Source organism: Ptychodera flava, chromosome 19 (genome assembly GCF_041260155.1).
Source record: "Ptychodera flava strain L36383 chromosome 19, AS_Pfla_20210202, whole genome shotgun sequence".
Classification (NCBI taxonomy): domain Eukaryota; kingdom Metazoa; phylum Hemichordata; class Enteropneusta; family Ptychoderidae; genus Ptychodera; species Ptychodera flava.
The window spans coordinates 18,903,982-18,922,938 of record NC_091946.1 but is presented as its reverse complement, the minus strand read 5'-3'; the positions used below and the strand labels follow the sequence as shown (position 1 = coordinate 18,922,938).

At 35.3% G+C, this 18,957-nt stretch overlaps 1 protein-coding gene across 1 annotated transcript in view; it reads left to right on the top strand.

Moving 5' to 3' along the window:
- Window positions 1-18,715, top strand: part of LOC139118806 (uncharacterized) — a 32,675-nt gene extending 13,960 nt beyond the window's left edge. The window contains exons 9-17 of the mRNA XM_070682283.1: window positions 1,727-1,928; window positions 6,424-6,552; window positions 8,104-8,311; window positions 10,916-11,031; window positions 11,372-11,503; window positions 12,330-12,572; window positions 14,767-14,910; window positions 15,433-15,567; window positions 15,760-18,715. Coding sequence (XP_070538384.1) covers window positions 1,727-1,928; window positions 6,424-6,552; window positions 8,104-8,311; window positions 10,916-11,031; window positions 11,372-11,503; window positions 12,330-12,572; window positions 14,767-14,910; window positions 15,433-15,567; window positions 15,760-16,163 — 1,713 coding nt within the window. The 3' untranslated portion in view covers window positions 16,164-18,715. The remainder of the gene's footprint in view (window positions 1-1,726; window positions 1,929-6,423; window positions 6,553-8,103; window positions 8,312-10,915; window positions 11,032-11,371; window positions 11,504-12,329; window positions 12,573-14,766; window positions 14,911-15,432; window positions 15,568-15,759) is intronic.
- The last annotated feature ends 242 nt before the right edge of the window (window positions 18,716-18,957 follow it).

Here is an 18,957-nt window from a genome sequence, read left to right as displayed (position 1 = left end):
GTTGCTGAAACCAACACAATTACCAGCACAAATAATGGCAAAGTTCACAATATTGTCGGTAACATCACCTGTAATACACGCAACCTAATATATGTCATCACCTGCCGAAAATGCCTTCAACAATATGTTGGTGAAACGAAAAGAGAGTTTAAGAGACGTATATATGAGCATGTCTACACTATTCGCAATAGAAAATCCACTCCGGTCTCCGAACACTTCAACAAACCCGGTCACAATCTTTCTCATTTTCAAGTAAGTGGCATTTGTAAAATGCATTCTATTAGTACCCAACTCAGAAGAAAAACTGAACTTTCATACATTACTACACTTGAAACGCTGTCACCCATTGGTATCAACCGTAAAGAAGGGTAATTTCTCTTCCACTTTTCTGTAAGCCCCCCCTCTCTGTTCTCCAGTTAGGGGGTCTTTTGCTCCGTCTCTTCAACATGTACATTAGGGTTCCCTTGACAATGACATTTCATTTTCCATCCAGACCTCACACGATCTAGGTTAGTAGAGTCCCTTCTCCATTTTACCTATGTTGATTTTCACATTCTCATTTTTATTCCTGTATTTACATCATTCCAGTGTTTTTATTCCGAGTACTGTATTTTTATCGCCTTTTTTAGTCTTTGTGAGGATTTGTCATCATGATTTTACTTTCCTGTAGTCGTTCCACCTTCCTTTGACACGTTCTATTTTATCCGCTTTATCTATTAGTTTTTACCCTGAGGAAGGCAATCTGTGTATTGCCGAAACGTCGGTTTTATTAATAAAGATCGTTTGAAGATTGAAGAAATGGGTGAGTACGCCTTTCATTTCTCCACACTGTGTCAAGACTTTGCTGTACTCCCGCTCTTCCTGATGACTTCAATAGTTGCAGTTGGACTGACTCTATTTCTTGGAATTCTTTTATTGTTACCTTTTCTAATGACAAATTAAATAGTAGAAAAAATGAAACCAAGTGTCAACATACAGCTTCTTCATAAATCCTATGAAATCGAATTATTAGTCGAAATATAAACAGTTTTTCAACAAAAGGTAAGTACATTCATGCTTTATGTCGGCTCAACAGAATAATTAATTCGACTTATCATATTTTACATCTAATTGCCAGATCTTTTGTGCGGCAAGTAGGGTGCATTTGATATTTGCGCTAACTGCAATACTTAAAGAATCGTTTCGCATTTAAGCATAAATATCCTGCGTGCAGCGTTCGTTTTCTAATTAGAGGTCGCCAGTCGCCAAATGTGCATTTTTCAATTTTTATGCTAAAAAGTATTACTTATCGACAGACGATCAGTAATAACTTCTGAGAGTCAATATGGCGCCACATTTTGACACCGGCAAAATCATAGCCACTCCGCCAACCGTTTATGGTAATGTCAAACAATAAATTCTTGCAACAGTATTACAGTTTCCATACCACTATTAAGATATGAGGTATGTTCATGTGTAATTTGTTTTTTTTTTGCATCTCAGACGGTTATTTTAATTCAAACGCAAACAATACCTCTTGCTGACATAACACATTTGCGTTGCGAATTGCTAAAATGACAACTTCGTCTAAACAATTACTTCATATCAACGTTTTGTAAAATAAAGTGTAGCTAGTAAATACCACAATGCAGAAATGATTGAGTGAAACTAACATTTCGGGTATGCGAAGCTCACGATCTAGGCCTTTAAGATATTTCTAAGCACCAGACATTTTTTTTTATAACAGACAGATTTCCCACCGCATGCAATGTATGATGAACAGTGGTTCAACAGAACCCAAGTTGACGGTATACCTGCTCGCCGAAGCGCACTATTAAAGGTAGACGTCAAAAACATAGATACACGAATGTCTACGGTGCCAGTATTCGTGACAGGATATGTGGGAACTCAAAAATTTATATCATATGGTGTTTGGATCGAACATATAGGTAAAAATTTATGTTTTCTTCAATACAAAGAAAAAATGTCGATTTCAATTTAAAAAAAGAGAAAATTATCGAGAAAGACATGTACTACAGTAACATTGTTGATAAGATTTTGGATGGATTCTTAAGGGACAGATTTTGTATCGTTTCACGATTTTTGATGAACGACAATGAATTGTATTATGAGGTAATAGGTTTGAACGACTTACATTCCAAAGGAATATACCATTAAAAGTCATGAACAAAGTGTGCACTTCTTGCCTGTGCAGACGTGACATTAAAATTTACAGGGTGGCAGGTCGGCGTTTTTTAAAGGGTGGTTGCGCGAAAATCATCCCCATACTTGGATACAAGATATAGATGACCCTCCCTCTTGATGCGAGCGACTCAGTCCATCACGAAAGCGTGAAAACATCCGGGCATGTTACAAATGACCATATATTTCCCTCTCCTACATGACAAGAAAGACATCTGATTGAAATTTTCACGGGGCCATCAGAAAATACTCAGACAGGAATGACGTGTTTTCTGCTTTGTTGTTATGAATGTAGTAAATGAAGCTGTAAAAGCATATGCAAAAAGACACGACTATAAATTACTGTAATGAAGACAGGTCACAAAGACGATATTTGTCGAAAAAGGCCGAATTTCGATATGGAGCAATTAATGTCGCGCAAGCTTAATGAGTTTAAAAGGTGATCAGCAGTATACACGAGGTAGAATTTGGAATTAGTGTATCAACGTTCTTTAAAACCACATGTCTCTAAATCCCTTCCCAGGGCTACCAAGGCATCAGACATCCTAGTGTGAATGTTTAAATGGCCAGATTTGCCAATGCCATAATACGATGGGCATGATATTTTAGCAAAGGATATCAGTATCATGAACCTTGTCTTGACACTTCACTTTCAACATTAGACATAAACTAGCAAAAGCAGGTGACAGTCGACTTTCTGGCTCTGCTCTGGCACAAGCTTGAGCAAAACAATTTTTCTGGGACGAAATTCTTTACCTCGCCATTGTTTCACATAGACGTGCTTTAGAACAAATTAGAAAATCTTATATATAAGTAATGATTCAGGATTTTAACAGTATTATATGGCGTATTCATCCACTTCTGGTCTATAGCCGATTGAGCTGTGTGCTGTATTACCCCTATTTGTAACAATCAATCCTATTTGTAACAAAATCCAATTTTCAAAAAAAATTGGCCGTATTTGTTGAAATCTTAATGAAATATGCATATTTGTATGTTTCGGGGCAATTTTCTTTTTTTCCTTGTCGAAACTCATTTTTTCTTAAACTGCCTTGTTACAAATTGGGTTGATTGTTACAAATAGGGGTACTTGTTCGGTGACATGTTCACCCCTCTTTGTAACAATCAACCCTATTTGTAACAAAACATAATTAAAAAAAAAACTTTGCTGTATTTATTAAAATCTTAAAGAAATATGCATATTTGTATGTTTGGGGGCAATTTTCTTTTTTTTCCTTGTCGAAACTTATCTGTCTGAAATTGCTTTTGTGAAAAATTGGGTTGATTGTTACAAATAGGGGTGACATGTTAACCCCTATTTGTAAAAATCAGCCCTATTTGTAACAAAAACCTAATTTTCAAAAAATCTTGGCGTACTTGCTGAAATCTTGATGAGATATGCATATTTGTATTCTTGGAAACGATTTTCTTCTTTTTCTTGTCAAAACTCATTTTTTTCTGAAACTGCTCGTAAGATTAAATTTCGTTTTACAGTTCCAAGGGATAAGAGGCCTATTCGTAAGATATAATCAAGTCGTGCAGATACATACCAAACGTTTGATTCGGGGCAATTTTCACCAATTTCGGTCAAAAATGTAAAAAAATCTTGTTTTCTGACAGAAATGATATTAACACTATATGGGGTTAACTTTTGTTACAAATAGGGTTGACATGTCAACCCTATTTGTAACAATCAACCCTATTTTTAACAAAAGCTAATTTTCAAAAAAAAATTGGCCGTATTTGTTGAAATCTTGATGAAATATGCATATTTGTATTTTTGGGAACGATCTTCTTTTTTTCCTTGTCCAAACTCATTTTTTCTGAAACTGTTCGTTCGATTAAATTTCGTTGCATAGGTTCCTTGGGATAATAGGTCTTCTCGTGAAAGATAATCAAGCTGTGTAGATACATGCCAAAAGTTTGTTTCAGGGCAATTTTCACCAATTTTGGTCAAAATGTCAAAAAATCTTGTTTTCTGACAGAAATCATACTAACCCTCTATGGGGTGAACTTTTGTTACAAATAGGGTTGACATGTCAACAAATAGGGTTGATTGTAACAAATAGGGTTGACATGTCAACCCTATTTGTAACAAGCAACCCTATTTGTAACAAAACCCAATTTTCAAAAAATCTTGGCCGTATTTGTTGAAATCTTGATGAAGTATGCATACTTGTATTTTTGTGAACGATTTCCTTTTTTTCCTTGTCGAAACTCATTTTTTCTGAAACTGCTCGTCAGATCAAATTTCGTTGTGCAGTTCCCAGGGATAAAAGGCCTATTCGTAAGATATAATCAAGTCTTGCAGATACATACCAAAAGTTTGTTTCGGGGCAATTTTCAGCAATTTCGGTCAAAAATGTCAAAAAATCTTGTTTCCTGGCAGAAATGATACTAACACTACATGGGGTTAACTTTTGTTACAAATAAGGGGTTGATTGTTACAAATAGGGTTGATATGTCAACCCTATTTGTAACGATCAACCCTATTTGTAACAAAACCTAATTTTCAAAAAAACTTGGCCGTATTTGTTGAAATCTTGATGAAATATGCATATTCGTATTTTTGGGAACGATTTTCTTTTTTTTCTTGTCGAAACTCATTTTCTCTGAAACTGCTCGTCAGATTAAATTTCGTTGCATAGGTTCCTTGGGATAATAGGTCTTCTCGTAAAAGATAATCAAGTTGTGTAAATACATGCCAAAATTTTGTTTCGGGGCAATTTTCAAAAATGTCAAAAAATCTAGTTTTTTTGACAGAAATCATACTAACCCTATGTTGGGTTAACTTTTGTTACAAATAGGGTTGATAGTTACAAATAGGGTTGACATGTCAACCCTATTTGTAACAGTCAACCCTATTTGTAACAATAAACCCTTATTGTAACAAAAGTTAACCCCACAAATCACAATCAACCCTATTTGTAACAAAAGTTAACCCCACAAATAGGGTTGATTGTTTCAAATAGGGTTGACATGTGAACCGTATTTGTAACAATCAACCCTATTTGTAACAAACGTTAACCCCACATAGGGTTGGTATGATTTCTTTCAGAAAACAAGAGTTTTTGACATTTTTGAAAATTGCCCCGAAACAAACTTTTGGTATGTATCTACACAACTTGATTATCTTTTACGAGAAGACCTATTATCCCAAGGAACCTATGCAACGAAATTTAATTAAATGGTACAGACCCGTTTATTCTTTCCGCCAGTGGTTTTATTCATCGTGTCTAAAACCGAGATGGAAATTCATTAGATTCTTAATCGGATTCGAACTCACAACGTACGGCACCCAGTCACCTAGCGAAGACATCACGGTCAAACCGCTCGGACAAATCCCCATCTGTAAAAAGTGTGGTTTAACACCAAGTGCTTAAAGTACTTGTGAGGTATAAATTAATGACTTGCAATCACTAAAACACCAGTAGCAGCATTCACTTGACCTTTGCAAATATAGGTTCCCTATGTGATGTACAAGATATTTAGTGGTTAACCAAGTATTCCATGATTGGGACCTCGATTCGAAATAACATGATGAATCTCGACGACAGACAGACAAGCAGAATCTATGTGTGATACATACCAGAGAGTAGAATGCCTGTTAACATCGTCCACTGTCTTTGCATTGGATTAGCCAGAACAAAGAACATTATTGAGCTCTGCAGCTCCTAAGGGTTCAGATGTCCTCTTTACGCGCTGGAATGAATTATTATGCTTTTCTGGTTAAAACAGTCACCATAAGTGATATCTTTGCAGCATCCAAGGTGACATATGGCCTTATAACGCCAGCCATGACGTAGCACTAGCAGATATCGATGATGGGCAGCAGCATGAACAATAAACAATTGGGGTGACAGCGCCTCTGATTATCTTGGTCCAACATGTGTCACTCTCATTATCATATTTCTTTTTTTGTGTGATATTCAGATTGTCATGCAATATGTACCAATGCATTTGACTTTCGATGACAGAAAATAAGGATTCCTATCCTGATGCTTCGCACAATTTTATACCCGTTGACCCTACTTAAACGTTTGAAAGATAAATGATGATACCCCCCTCAAAAAGGAAGCAAAACATCGAACTGCCATCCATTTCTACATGAACAATACATTTTTTGATTGTAAACATTTGAAATTATAGCCATGTACCATACAACTCTCCAAGGTACCACTCGTTTGCAAAAGAAACAAATTACACCATGTAAATACTGAACTCTTTCTCGTGTCATCAAAGGCTGTCCCGAAGGAAAATATGGCTTTCTATGCGATAAGCCTTGCATGTGCAAGAATGATGCTGAATGTAGTGTTTTCAACGGTGCTTGTAAGTGTAAAGCGGGATGGTATGGACCTGCATGTGATATCCGTAAGTCTATCCTATTTTTTCTATGAACAGTAAAGCCTCCTAATGATGAATAGTGATAACACATTTTTTTCCGTTCATCTGCTAAATGTCTTTTGAAGGAACCAAGCTACAATCTTGACTCTTACGGTGGTCGATCATTTTCGCGCGCCGCGCCTAGACTGTGGAATAAACTTCCTCTTGAAATTAGACAGAAGCCATCAGCCACCAGCTTCAGAAAGAACCTGAAAACTTACTTATTCACTAAAGCTTTTGCTTAATTCTGTCCAGCGCCTTTGAACTATTGATTTATAGGATACAGGCGCTTTATAAATAGATTGATTGATTGATAGTGATAACACATTTGTTTAGTTCATGTTCTCAGTTTGCTTCCCCGTTAGATCTAGAAAACCATAAGCTTATAATCTGCTTGGCAGCTAGCAACTCAATAATACATGAAAAATGTAGTCTTAAGAAAGATACTACTTAAAAACTTAACAATGACAAATCAAAACTATTTATTGATCATTCCGAATTGTTCTTTACTTACAAAACGCTGTAACAAATTATACCTGTGAAGCGTCGTATCTTTTTACTGTCAACAATCGTTTGATTCTACATAGGTATGCCGTATTTAAACAAAAAGGTTGACACGAAATCTACCTGAAGATCGCATGACTGAGTAAAATATGATTACATCAACAGTCTGGGAAAATTCTAAGTACTTAAATTCTTTATTATATCCAGAATGTTTGCGATACTGCATCGAGCATATCATCTTAAAAATCTAGGGACACTTCACAAGAAGTATTGTATATCTGACTTTAATAATAATACTTTCAAACAGACAAGGTATTTGATTCAAAAGTAGATCACAGTAGATAGCTTGACTTTTCTTGATATTTATGTCAAATTTAATCAAATTGACTTCTTTATACCCGTTGTTGTTCTTTATACCCGTTGTTGTTCTTGTTGCGTTGTATCCGTTTATCCTACGTTATCACCATTTGGTTGCGTCGTAAGGCAACGGGTAAGAAAGCCGGCCGCTTTACACTAGTCGACGACGGGTGTTATGCGGTCGCATCTTCGATTCAGCGGTAGCCATACGACCCAACCAAATGGTGAGAGTGTGAAATTACTATTTGTTATATGGCTATGAATTTATTTATGATAAAGCCTAATTGAGAAGCGAGCTATAGTTTATAATTTCGCCCGAAACTTAAAGGCACTATGCTTCTCTATTCAATAAACTTCGCGCATTAAAATTACTGTACTTCACAACAGCTGATCATCAACATATTATTTCATTTGCTTCCTTGACTGTTGATTGCAAATGTATAATGTACTCAACTCGCGGTCTTGTCTGTCTGTCTGTCCGTCTGGAGAACAGGTCATTCGTTTCTGCAATGGAAAGAACTTATGTTTTGATGGGCGTTGCAAAATAACTTGAAATGATAATTTGCAAAATGATTTGAATGCATATGTACATGTGTTTGTGTTTGTTTGTTTGTGTGTGTGTGTTTGTAAAATGATTTATATTGAGTGTCTTCATCAGCAGCTTTTTTCTTTTAAAAGCTAAGCCGGTGATTAAGATTTTCCCAAAGCACCAAGACGTTGAATACGGCACTACGTCGTTCTTAATCTGTCAAGCTCGTAATATAGCATTGCCAAAGACGTTTCAAGAATGGTATAACATGACAGCATGGTCTCTCAACGATGAATATATTTTCTACCACTCGAAGGTTCTAAAGCTAGGATTCTCCAACCATATTCGCTTCTTTGGGTAGGTGTTTACTAGTGGCAAAAATAATGAGTAACTTTTAGCTATCTGACATTTTAAGACTTACTTTTTGCCCACTTCGATCGTAAAAGAATTACTAACAGACAGAATTACTTTTTTCCGTATTGGAATTGCCCATTCTTAATATTATGTATTGCTCATTTCATCTGCATTATTCTTCAAATATAGGGTCATCTTCACAGCCTCTTAAGCCTAAGGGATTAGACAGATATTACAGGGTCGGTGTTCAAAATGACGCTAAGCGAAAAAAGGGATCCTTAAACAGTGTTTGTCAGGTAAAAGTGATCGTCCTCCATTTTCATGTCCAAAAACCAGTGATCCTCACCCTGCATGTCAAAGGCGAATAACATAAAATCTCAGTTGACCTTGCAACCTTCAGCTAATAATGTTGAACCTTTACAAATAATCACTTTTATTCAAGGTTTCAAGTAATTTGATGACAAAAGATCACATTTCACAATAAATAATTTTATCAACAATTCGCTGTACCATTGGATACTCAAAATCAAAAGGGATAGTAGATGTGTCATAGTTTTGCTTGTTATTGTAGATTGAGCACTACTGTTTGTCAAGAAACTTATTGCGGCCTATAAGTCACTATTGAATAGTATTTACCAATAAATACACAGATATAGCACGTTTGTTCGGTAAAATGTTTAATAGTTTACCCCTAGACAACCAGGAGAAGTGAATTGATATTTTTAGGTGAAATTCCAATATCAAAATTGCCGTTCACATCTGCACTTTAAACACCCTATTCTGATCAAGTACACTTGCATCACTTGTCAAACACTTATACGAGTACAGATTTAGTTAGTTTAATATAGTATAGTAATTATAATTCAGAGTTTTCTCATAGATTACCATGTATAGCAAATCAACATTTTCAGTGAAATCCCAAAATCAAATATCTTGCACACATATGCACTTGTAACCATCCTATTTTAATCAAATACATTTATGTTAATTATCCAATGTCTATATATGCACAAATATTGCAAGATTTCAATCAGAAAAAATAATATTTTCAGTTTTGTCATATACTCCCTTCAACCCTACTCTAATCAAGTGCATTTATGTCCGAAAAACCCAGATAAATGCACAGATAGTGTTAGTTTTATATTGTTAAAAATTATTCACAGTTTTATCATAGACTCCCATGTATAGTAAATCAACATTTCCGCCGAAATTCCAAAATCAGATTTCTTGTAGGCATTTGCTCTTGTAACCATCCTATTCTAATCAAATACATTTATGTCAATTATCCAACGTCTACATATGCACAAATATTGCTTGTTTTATATTGAAAAAAATTGTTCACAGTTTTATCATAAACTCCTTAGTAACAGTAGATCCACATTTTTGGTGAAATTAAGAAATCAAATTTCTTGTACACATAATCATGTACATTTATGTCAAGTATCCATATGTGCACATATATTGTACGCTATTAATTGGAAGAAAATTATTTTCAGTTTTGTCAGAGACTCCCATGTATAGTGAATCAACATTTTTTGTGAAATTCGACTCTATCAAATTTCTAGTAAACACATTCACTTGTAACTACCTTATTCTAATCAAGTACATTTATGTCAATTATTCAACGTCTGTATATGCACAATCATTATTGGCAGTTTCATATTTGAAAAAAATGTCCCAAATTTTGGCATACCATGTATTACCAATGTCAAATTTCTTGTACAAACATGCACTTTTTGCGCCCTCTTTAAGTAAAGTACATATACATAAATCATCAAAAATATAGAAAGAACAGATGTAGTCTCTCTCGTAGGGAATGATTGTTAATAGTTTGCCCAACAGACTCCCTTTGCTATAATTTGATATTTGTGTATAAAGCACTGTATCGGCCACATCTTGCTTCTTATAGTTTCGCAAAATGGTGACCCTCTCCAAAAGCATATGTAAAATTTTATGACTCTTATAAATGTACCAACCCAACCCCCAAAACACCGGTCCCTCTCTGTAATTTCTGCCAAGTCCCTTAGTAGTGAACACCAACACTTTTGTATGGCTTTGGATTGAGTTAGGATCCGTGTAGGGAGTAGGTAGATAGGTTGGTAAGTAGGTAGGTAGGTGGATGGGTGGGTAGGTGGGTTTGGTGGGTAGATTGGTGGGTGGGTAGCAGGCAGGTAGGTATATAGTGCTTATGCATATTGCGTTGATGAAAATCGCAAATGCAAATTTTCATAGCCAAATCTCTTGTCTATGTGGTCATGAAATTACACAATACCTTTTTCTTTCAAATATATATCTTCACAGATATCGTTTTCCCAAACACACTAGGCTAATGAAGTACAGATTTGGCCTTTAGGTGTCAAATGACGACTACATTCAGATTTGGTTCATGCTACAAGTGGCAAATGTACATTTGGTAATCAATTATGAGTCAAACATCATCTCTAAAATTGATAATGTTATAGCTATCGATTTGTTTGTCGAATATACGTTGGATCTGATCAGAGAACGAGTGAATGTTTTCGTAACTAGCCGGAAAGTGTCATGTCGGATATATTTTTATTCATAATATGGCAAAATCACGTGCATACATACACGCTTTGCTTGCAGGACCTCTCACTTGCAAATTAATATAGGCATCACTGATGAATGGACTGGTCGCTACCAATGTAAAGTAACTGATAAATATAACCATGTGTACGTAGCATCAGCAACTATTTCGACTGGTACGTATTTTTCCGTTGAATTTGAATCGTATGAACCCAACAAAGTTATTTTAGCCGCGTAAAGTTTGTCAGATACACCACTCATTTTTGAAGATCTTATTGCATTCGTTTATGTTCAATAACATTTTTCTTTTATTGACGTACACATTTTTAAAACAATAACGTAAGCTAATTCTAAGTTACTTTACACCTCCGATTTACAAGGGAATGTCTTCCTTTTAATGGCTACGTTGGAATCTATATGTACAGAAATGATGATAAAATACTGGTCGAAATCGTACCTAGACCCGATTTCATGATGTTGTCATCCTTTCCATGGATTCTTTACCCTTTGGTTCAGTTTGTCCCAAGAATCTCTTCGGACAGTACTGCAATGTGTCGTGCGACTGTTTAGATGGTTCGTCAACTTCCTGTGACCGATATCTCGGCTGTGTGTGCAATCCCGGTTGGACAGGAAGATACTGTCATATTGGTAGAGTATGGTCTATTTCAGGGAACTAATTACGTTAACTATCAAATGCAATTAGATGTAGGTAGAGCGAGCTGGGAGTACATGTACATTCATGTAAATAATACTGCTGAAATATAATTTCTTCCCTCGTCTTGAGGCTAACACAGGACACTAAAAGTCAGAGCCTGCATCTATCTATCTATCTATCTATCTATCTATCTATCTATCTATCTATCTATCTATCTATCTATCTATCTATCTATCTATCTATCTATATATATATATATATATATATATATATATATATATATATATATATATATATATATATATATATATATATATATATATATATATATATATATATACACTCACAAAATGTATACAATGTGCCCTCCCGGTTATCACCATAATGGCTTTATGGCAACCTCTGAACTTGGGCACAGAGAGTACGGTTACACATTGTTGAGGATTGAAAATATGAACTCACCAGAGTGCTCTAACGGCAATACGTACCATGAGCGAAGCATAGTGCCAACAGTGAACGCCCCTTATATTACGCAAGAGGCTGTCCAACAATCTCAGAGTGTTCTAATTACTATTAAAGCAGTGAGCAAAATACACAAAATGTATACAATGTATATATATATATATATATATATATATATATATATATATATATATATATATATATATATATATATATAACTTTATGTGACATTATTGACAAAGATTACTTTTCCAGCAATCATGAAGCATTCGTGGCTATAAGCCTTTCTTTGTACTCTTAGTTTATTTTGTCTTTCGATGAAAAATACGAGTCTCACAGCATTTTTTTACCCTGAAGATTTGATACCACCAGTCATACTTAGATGTCCACAAGATATAACACAATATATAGAAAGCGGAAAGGCGTACACCAACGTAACATGGCTGGTACCATCTGTTGAGGAAAATTCTGATGACGTCATACTGTTCAGTAACCATAACCCAGGCAGTGTATTCCGGAAAGGAACAACGTTAGTGCAATACACAGCTGTGGACTTTTCAAACAATACTGACCATTGTCGGTTCAAAATTCATGTTATAAGTAAGTTAATCTAACCGTTTCATGTTTGCATATTTTCTTCGGATTGTGTTATCGCAGAACATCACAAAAGGGGAGAGGGGCTGTTGACTACGACCAAGACTATGTGATGATAGCGACCCTGAATAGAAACAACAATAGTGAAAACTTTCCGTACATTGAAGTACATTTTCCCCTGCTCCCAATTCCTCAGGCGTTTATCACCTTATAGAAGGCTCAGATCTCGTTGTCGAGAAGAGATCGCAACTTTCATCCGTGAGGTTTACGGAAAGATCGTATATTTATCACAAACACGTACTATTTTTTCCTTCGCAATAATGATAGCCTCTCCGGTATGATTATATTCGGTGTAAGTGAAGGAAACACGACAAGTGAGAATGGGTTCACGTTGGAAACCTAAAACTTTAGTTTGGGAGCTTGTGAATATACATCCTGAGCCAGTTGCACTAACAATATGGCCTGTGTGATTAAATAGTATATTAACTGGGGACAATTATAAAGATCGCACAGTGACATGTAATCGTCTCTGATAATAACATAAAATAATGATGATAAATCCACAAAGTTCAGTAAAATCTCTGATTCGTCTCAAAATGTCGCCACCGAAAACTATGTTATCTGGAATTTCAAGCTACCCAGGATAGTAATGGAACGATTCAAACATTTATGCCTCTATGGTAAAGTTACTCTGTCCGACGTCGATGAATGCAAGATGCATGAAACCAAAGCAGCAGATATTACTAATGTAAACATGAAGTAAGCCATGACATGTCTATGTTTGTAAGCGCTCTCGTGACATCGAGCTCTCCATTTGCATGTCAATGTAAAAAAAATCAAAATAAGTATGCAGTCCTTGTAGCAGGAATATGATACGTTCTTGGTACAGTTTTTTCATTCTTCGAAACTTGGAGATACTTTAGGGAGCATTCGTATTTTTACGGGAAGAGGGTCGGTGGAAATCAAGTGGGGTCAACCTTACGAACCTGTTTTTAAGGGGTCAAATTTTACAATCAATGATGTTGGGTGGGTCAAATTTTACGAAGGTCTGTATAGAGTTATTGCAAAAAACTGATTTTGTAATTTCACCTAAATGTTGATTAACTATACATTGTAGTCTATGGGGAAACTATGAATAAGTTTTTTTTTACTTCAAAACTAACTTAATTTGTGTATTTTATAAACTCATTATTTTGATATTAATGTACTTGATTAGACTAGGGTGATAACAAGGCCATGTGTGTGCAAGAAATTTGATTTTGGAGTTGCACCAAAAGTGTTGATTCATAGTGATCTGTGAGGAAACTATGAATATTTTATACAGTACAAAACTAGATAAATCTGTGCTTCTATAAATGTTTGACAATTGATATAAATGTAAGTGATGAGAATATTTGTTTGAAAAAGCAGATGTCAAAAACATAATATGATATTGGAATTTCACCCAAGTGATTATTTGGAAAGTTCAAAAAGGATTTTTCAAGTTCAAAGGTGAAATGAGGAATTATATGTCGATTAGATATTATTGATACGGACTGTGACATCTGGGGGAGGCAGCTGTTTTTTAATTTGTACGTGAAATCAGAAATTGGGAAGAGTCACTTTTTTCTTCCAAACACTTTTGAAGGGCCCAATTTATTTACCCCAGGGACATAGGGTGCAAAAGGTTAATAAATCAAATTTGATGAATTCTTTTTGATGGGAATCACATTTTACATTTGATGCATTGGGATGGGTCGAATTTTAGAAATTTAATTTCGAGGGGGTCGCTTTTTGCGTTTCATTTGACACTTAAGTTCCATCCCTCTCCCCGTTAAAAAACGAGTACTCCCTTACGACTTGAATATTGTATCACAGGATAGCAAAATAAAAGTGAGGCACACTTAGAAGCATACTCAACACATAAATGTGTAAAGAAACACTTTCAATTATCACAAACAATTAATAGCTGTATGTAAACACTTTGTACAAGAGATATTCAGGTTAGTGGTTAGGAACTTCTGTTGATCGGTCACTATCTTTCTGCAACAGGGGTGCCACTCAATTACATGTACTCTGTATTTAGAGTAACTAAACCTTCAAAATTTTTGGTAGAAGTCGTCTGAGCCCCATCCCTCATATGACTCTATTTCCTGGCATACGTAATACAATATCTTTACTTAAAATTACCCTTTAATAAAAATAGTTCTATCGTTTACAGCCAAGTCGAAACTAGGGCTCAGTCTAGGAATATCTTCAGCTTGCCTACTGGTGTTTGTCATCCCAGTCTGTGTGCTTCTTGGTTTTCGGTATCGGCACAAACTGGTCAAGTTCTTTCAAGACGACGATGATTATGACTGGGACGGTTAGTTAAACATATAATACCCTTTTCGTGTGACAAACAGTCTCTATCGCAAGAGCCAAAATTACAACATACATTATCCCTCCTATTTCTTTCATACCGAGATTTCGCACCACTGTTGACGCAAGTACAAGAGTAACTCGATATTGCAGATTTTGTTTTAAACAAAATCAAAATTTCATTTCTGATAATATTGATCCCAAATTAACCACAATCTAGTTGGTTCAAAATGTAGCAAGTACCATCTGGCAACTTGCTGCGGTTTATTATCGAGGTGTTTTGCTTTGTAGATTGTCAATTATCTCATGGCATGCATTTCTCGTATATACATAAAAAGTCATCACTTAACCCATTCTTTTAGTCGCCTGGGGTCAAAATTTAATGCAACCGCTCTATCAGTAATTTGTAAACTACCAAAAATTCGAAGTTACTTCTTAAATTAATAAAATAAGACCATATATAATGTACACGGAAATGTTTCATTTTACCTCCTTTAACACATAGCTGATGCCTTCTTCATTATAGAAACCAAGAAATACGATGCAATGGTGTCATATAGTAGCGAAGATGGAGACTTTGTCGAAACTATAGAGGCCCGTCTCGAGAAAGAGAAAGAACGAAAATTGTTGCTACATGAGCGCGACTTTCCTTTAGGAGAGGGTAATATGACTCTGAATTTTCCGATGGTCTAAAACAACATTGTAGCATTTCCACTTTTTTCCAGTGTTCTCTTCAACAAGCCTCACATTTGTATGTATTTTTCGATTAAGAGTAATTACATTTTTGTATTAGAATACCATATCATATGCGGACCCCTATTTTAATACTTAGTTTTTTTTTCCACTTTTGAAGATATTTTCAAAAACATCAATGAAGCCTTCGAGAACAGCCGTGCATCTATTTTGATCCTATCAAAGGCCTTCCTTGAAAGCGGGTATTGTATGCATGAAGCCGAAATGGCAATGGATAGCTGGATCACCAAGCGACAGAAACTAATCCCAATTTTTAAAGAAAACATCGAAGGGAAAGATATTTCACCAGTCATTCACGACATTATGAGTTCCATAACATACCTCGAATGGCATCGAGTTGAAACTGAGCAGGATGAAGATGAATTCTGGAATAGGCTTGCAAATGCACTAACAAAGCCTAAGAGGAAATCTTCGCTTTTGTCCTCTGTGAGAAAGGCAACTGCTCGGCTTATTGGCCGACATGGAGGTGTAAACTATACGAGGTTACATAACCAAGCCGTTTGACAGACGCATCACTGTGTTCTCTCGCATGGCGTGGTCGCTACTTGTTAATCAATAATGAAAGGGAGCTGCAGCTCCAGTGAAAGTCACGAAATGCCGTTATTTTTGGCCCACGCGGTGGTTGTAGTCCACCAAAGTGGGCCTATGCCATAGGTTGGCGTGTGTTAGTCTGTATGTGTGTCTGTGATACATGCGTCTGTAAAATATGTATCTCTTTATGTCTGTGTATGCGTGTTTTGAATGTATGTCGTCGATATCTCCAAAAGTTCTTCATCAAAAGTCACATAATTAAGTATACAAATCTTTGTGATGTTAACCAGGTCTGATTAGGTTTTGGAGGACGTGGGTTGCATATTAAAGCAAAAATTAAGTTCTGAAGTAATATTTTGACTTATATTAACTCATTGTTGACCATTAATATAGCAAGGGAAGATACATTGAATTATCATGATCAGTGGGGCACAGAGGACTGGGAAAAATAGTGTTACAGTGACTAGGGTGTTTATCTTGTGTGTTCATTCGAATGAGCTATTGTGGTACTGATGTATTTAATTCTCTGTGTATGTCTGTCTTTGTGTTTGTATGTGTATTTGTTTATCTGTCTAAGACTTATGAAAATGATACCATGTTTGTTTGTATATGCAATGAAGTTTCTTCATTACACATAATTAGATATTTTGATATTTTGACAAAATTTGATTGAAAATACTCTGGTATAAAAATATGAAAGTAGTATAGCATTTTACATAACTAATAAAGACTATCGTTATTAGGAATGTATATCTGTGTAGACTTTACCAAAGTTGACAAAATGCCATGTACATTGATGATATCCTTTGATATGGCACTAATAAGTGGCCATTAAGCAGTTTTATATTCTGCACTAGGGTAGTTTGCATATTTACCAGTTCGGAGCAAGAAGGAATGAAGGAAGAATATGACAAAAGTTTATGAATTTTGCTAGTTTGATGATACGGATACGTAAAGTGATGAAAGATATAATGTAACAACTTAGCCGGCTATTGAACCACTCTTTTTTGGGAGTGGAGATTTAGCCGAGCGGTTCTGTCTGTGGCCTCTCAGCTAGGCGACTGATGCCGTATGTTGTGGGTTCGAATCCGATTGAAAACTAGCCGTATATTAAGCAATTTGATGTCACCTATGTATACTGACTTGTACATTTAACTACCTTAATAACTGTAGAAATGAAGGAAAATTTTGCAATTTTACGTTCAATTTGTAATTCGCATATTTTCTGACCTTTCACAATTTAGATATTAAATTGAAGCTATAGACGATGGATATTGCTAGTCGTGTAAATACCATAAATACAATGTGAATATGACAGGCAAAGTTCTCAATGGCCAAAACCTTCACAAACTTTTAGCAATCTTTCTAACACACGTAACTTAAATTGCTCATATCAGAGTGTTCATGTCTATTTTGTGACACCAGACCTTGAATCAAAGTAATTGTCTAAAAGTAAGTAAACAGCCAATAATGGCATAAAAACACTTTCATTTATTATTGACTTAAGGTAGGGAACTACTCAATACCAAGAATATTGCCATTTTCTAGAAATAACATATTTTGTAGCCTGAAGGGTGGGGATTAAAAATATGACCAGAAAAATATGGGTGTTGCTGTTTTTGTGTTTCGAAATAATTTACATACAATCACCCATTACCCCATAATTTTGAGCAACACTCATGCCTTTATTACAAATTTAACCCTTTCAAAGAAAATTGTGGTCTAAAAAAATTAAATTACACTTATGATTCTAAAACGTGTTTACGTGTAGTATTTCCCATATGAACAACAGATATGAAGTTATTGAATCCGTAACAAAGATACCACCTATTCAATACATCAAAACTTTACAGCACTTTTACATCAGCGGCTTTTCAAAGGAAAACCTATAATTATGATGCTCTCTTACAATCAAGTATAGTGACATTGAAATTGTTTTATATTTTTCAACAAAGCATCTTAAACTAGTTATGTAGGTCATTTTTCCCCATTCATGACCTGAGTTTTATTAGTCTGGAACATTCTTAAGGTCACTGTCCTCCATGACCTTGAATTCAATTAGTCAAGTTTAGAACTCTCTGAAAATTCAATTAGTCGTGTTTACTACAATATTTTTAGAACAATATTTATTACAATATTTTTTAGAACAGTAATAAGCATATCAATGGAAGTTCTAAATTTTTCTTGTACTCTCTAGATTGAATCATTGAGTATAAATAGTTGACGGCACAGTTTTCAGTCAGACATTTTGGATTTTGTCACTGACGTGTCACTACAAGACTTTGGAAACTCCAGCAGTAATAATTTGAAGATTTTTAAAGACCTTCACTGCCCGCTGGATTTATACTGTGGACTGTGCACGGACCAACCTCAAACCTGTAAGCCAAGGACTGTTTACTCATCGGTCTGTCTCACCGTCTGACTCACCTCTGGAGCTTTGTGCCGTCCCAACTATGATAAGTAGCCTTTAAACAGTCTGTACTCTATCCCTTGACTTAATGATTTGGTAATAAATTTTATTTTCAAGAAAATTGCTGACTTTACCTTTTTTTCTCACAAAAAAACTAAATAATTTGTTGAAACTTCAGGAAATTGACAATCTTCCTAGTATGTCTTCTGACATCTTTACATGCAATACTATGCCATGGCTAATTTTGCATAGCCTCTGGGTAGTCTAGGGTACTTAGACTACCTTAAGGAAGCATTAACAGACTGGTGAATCTTTTTTGAAACACAAACATCAAAAATAAGGAAATTGTAGGAAAGA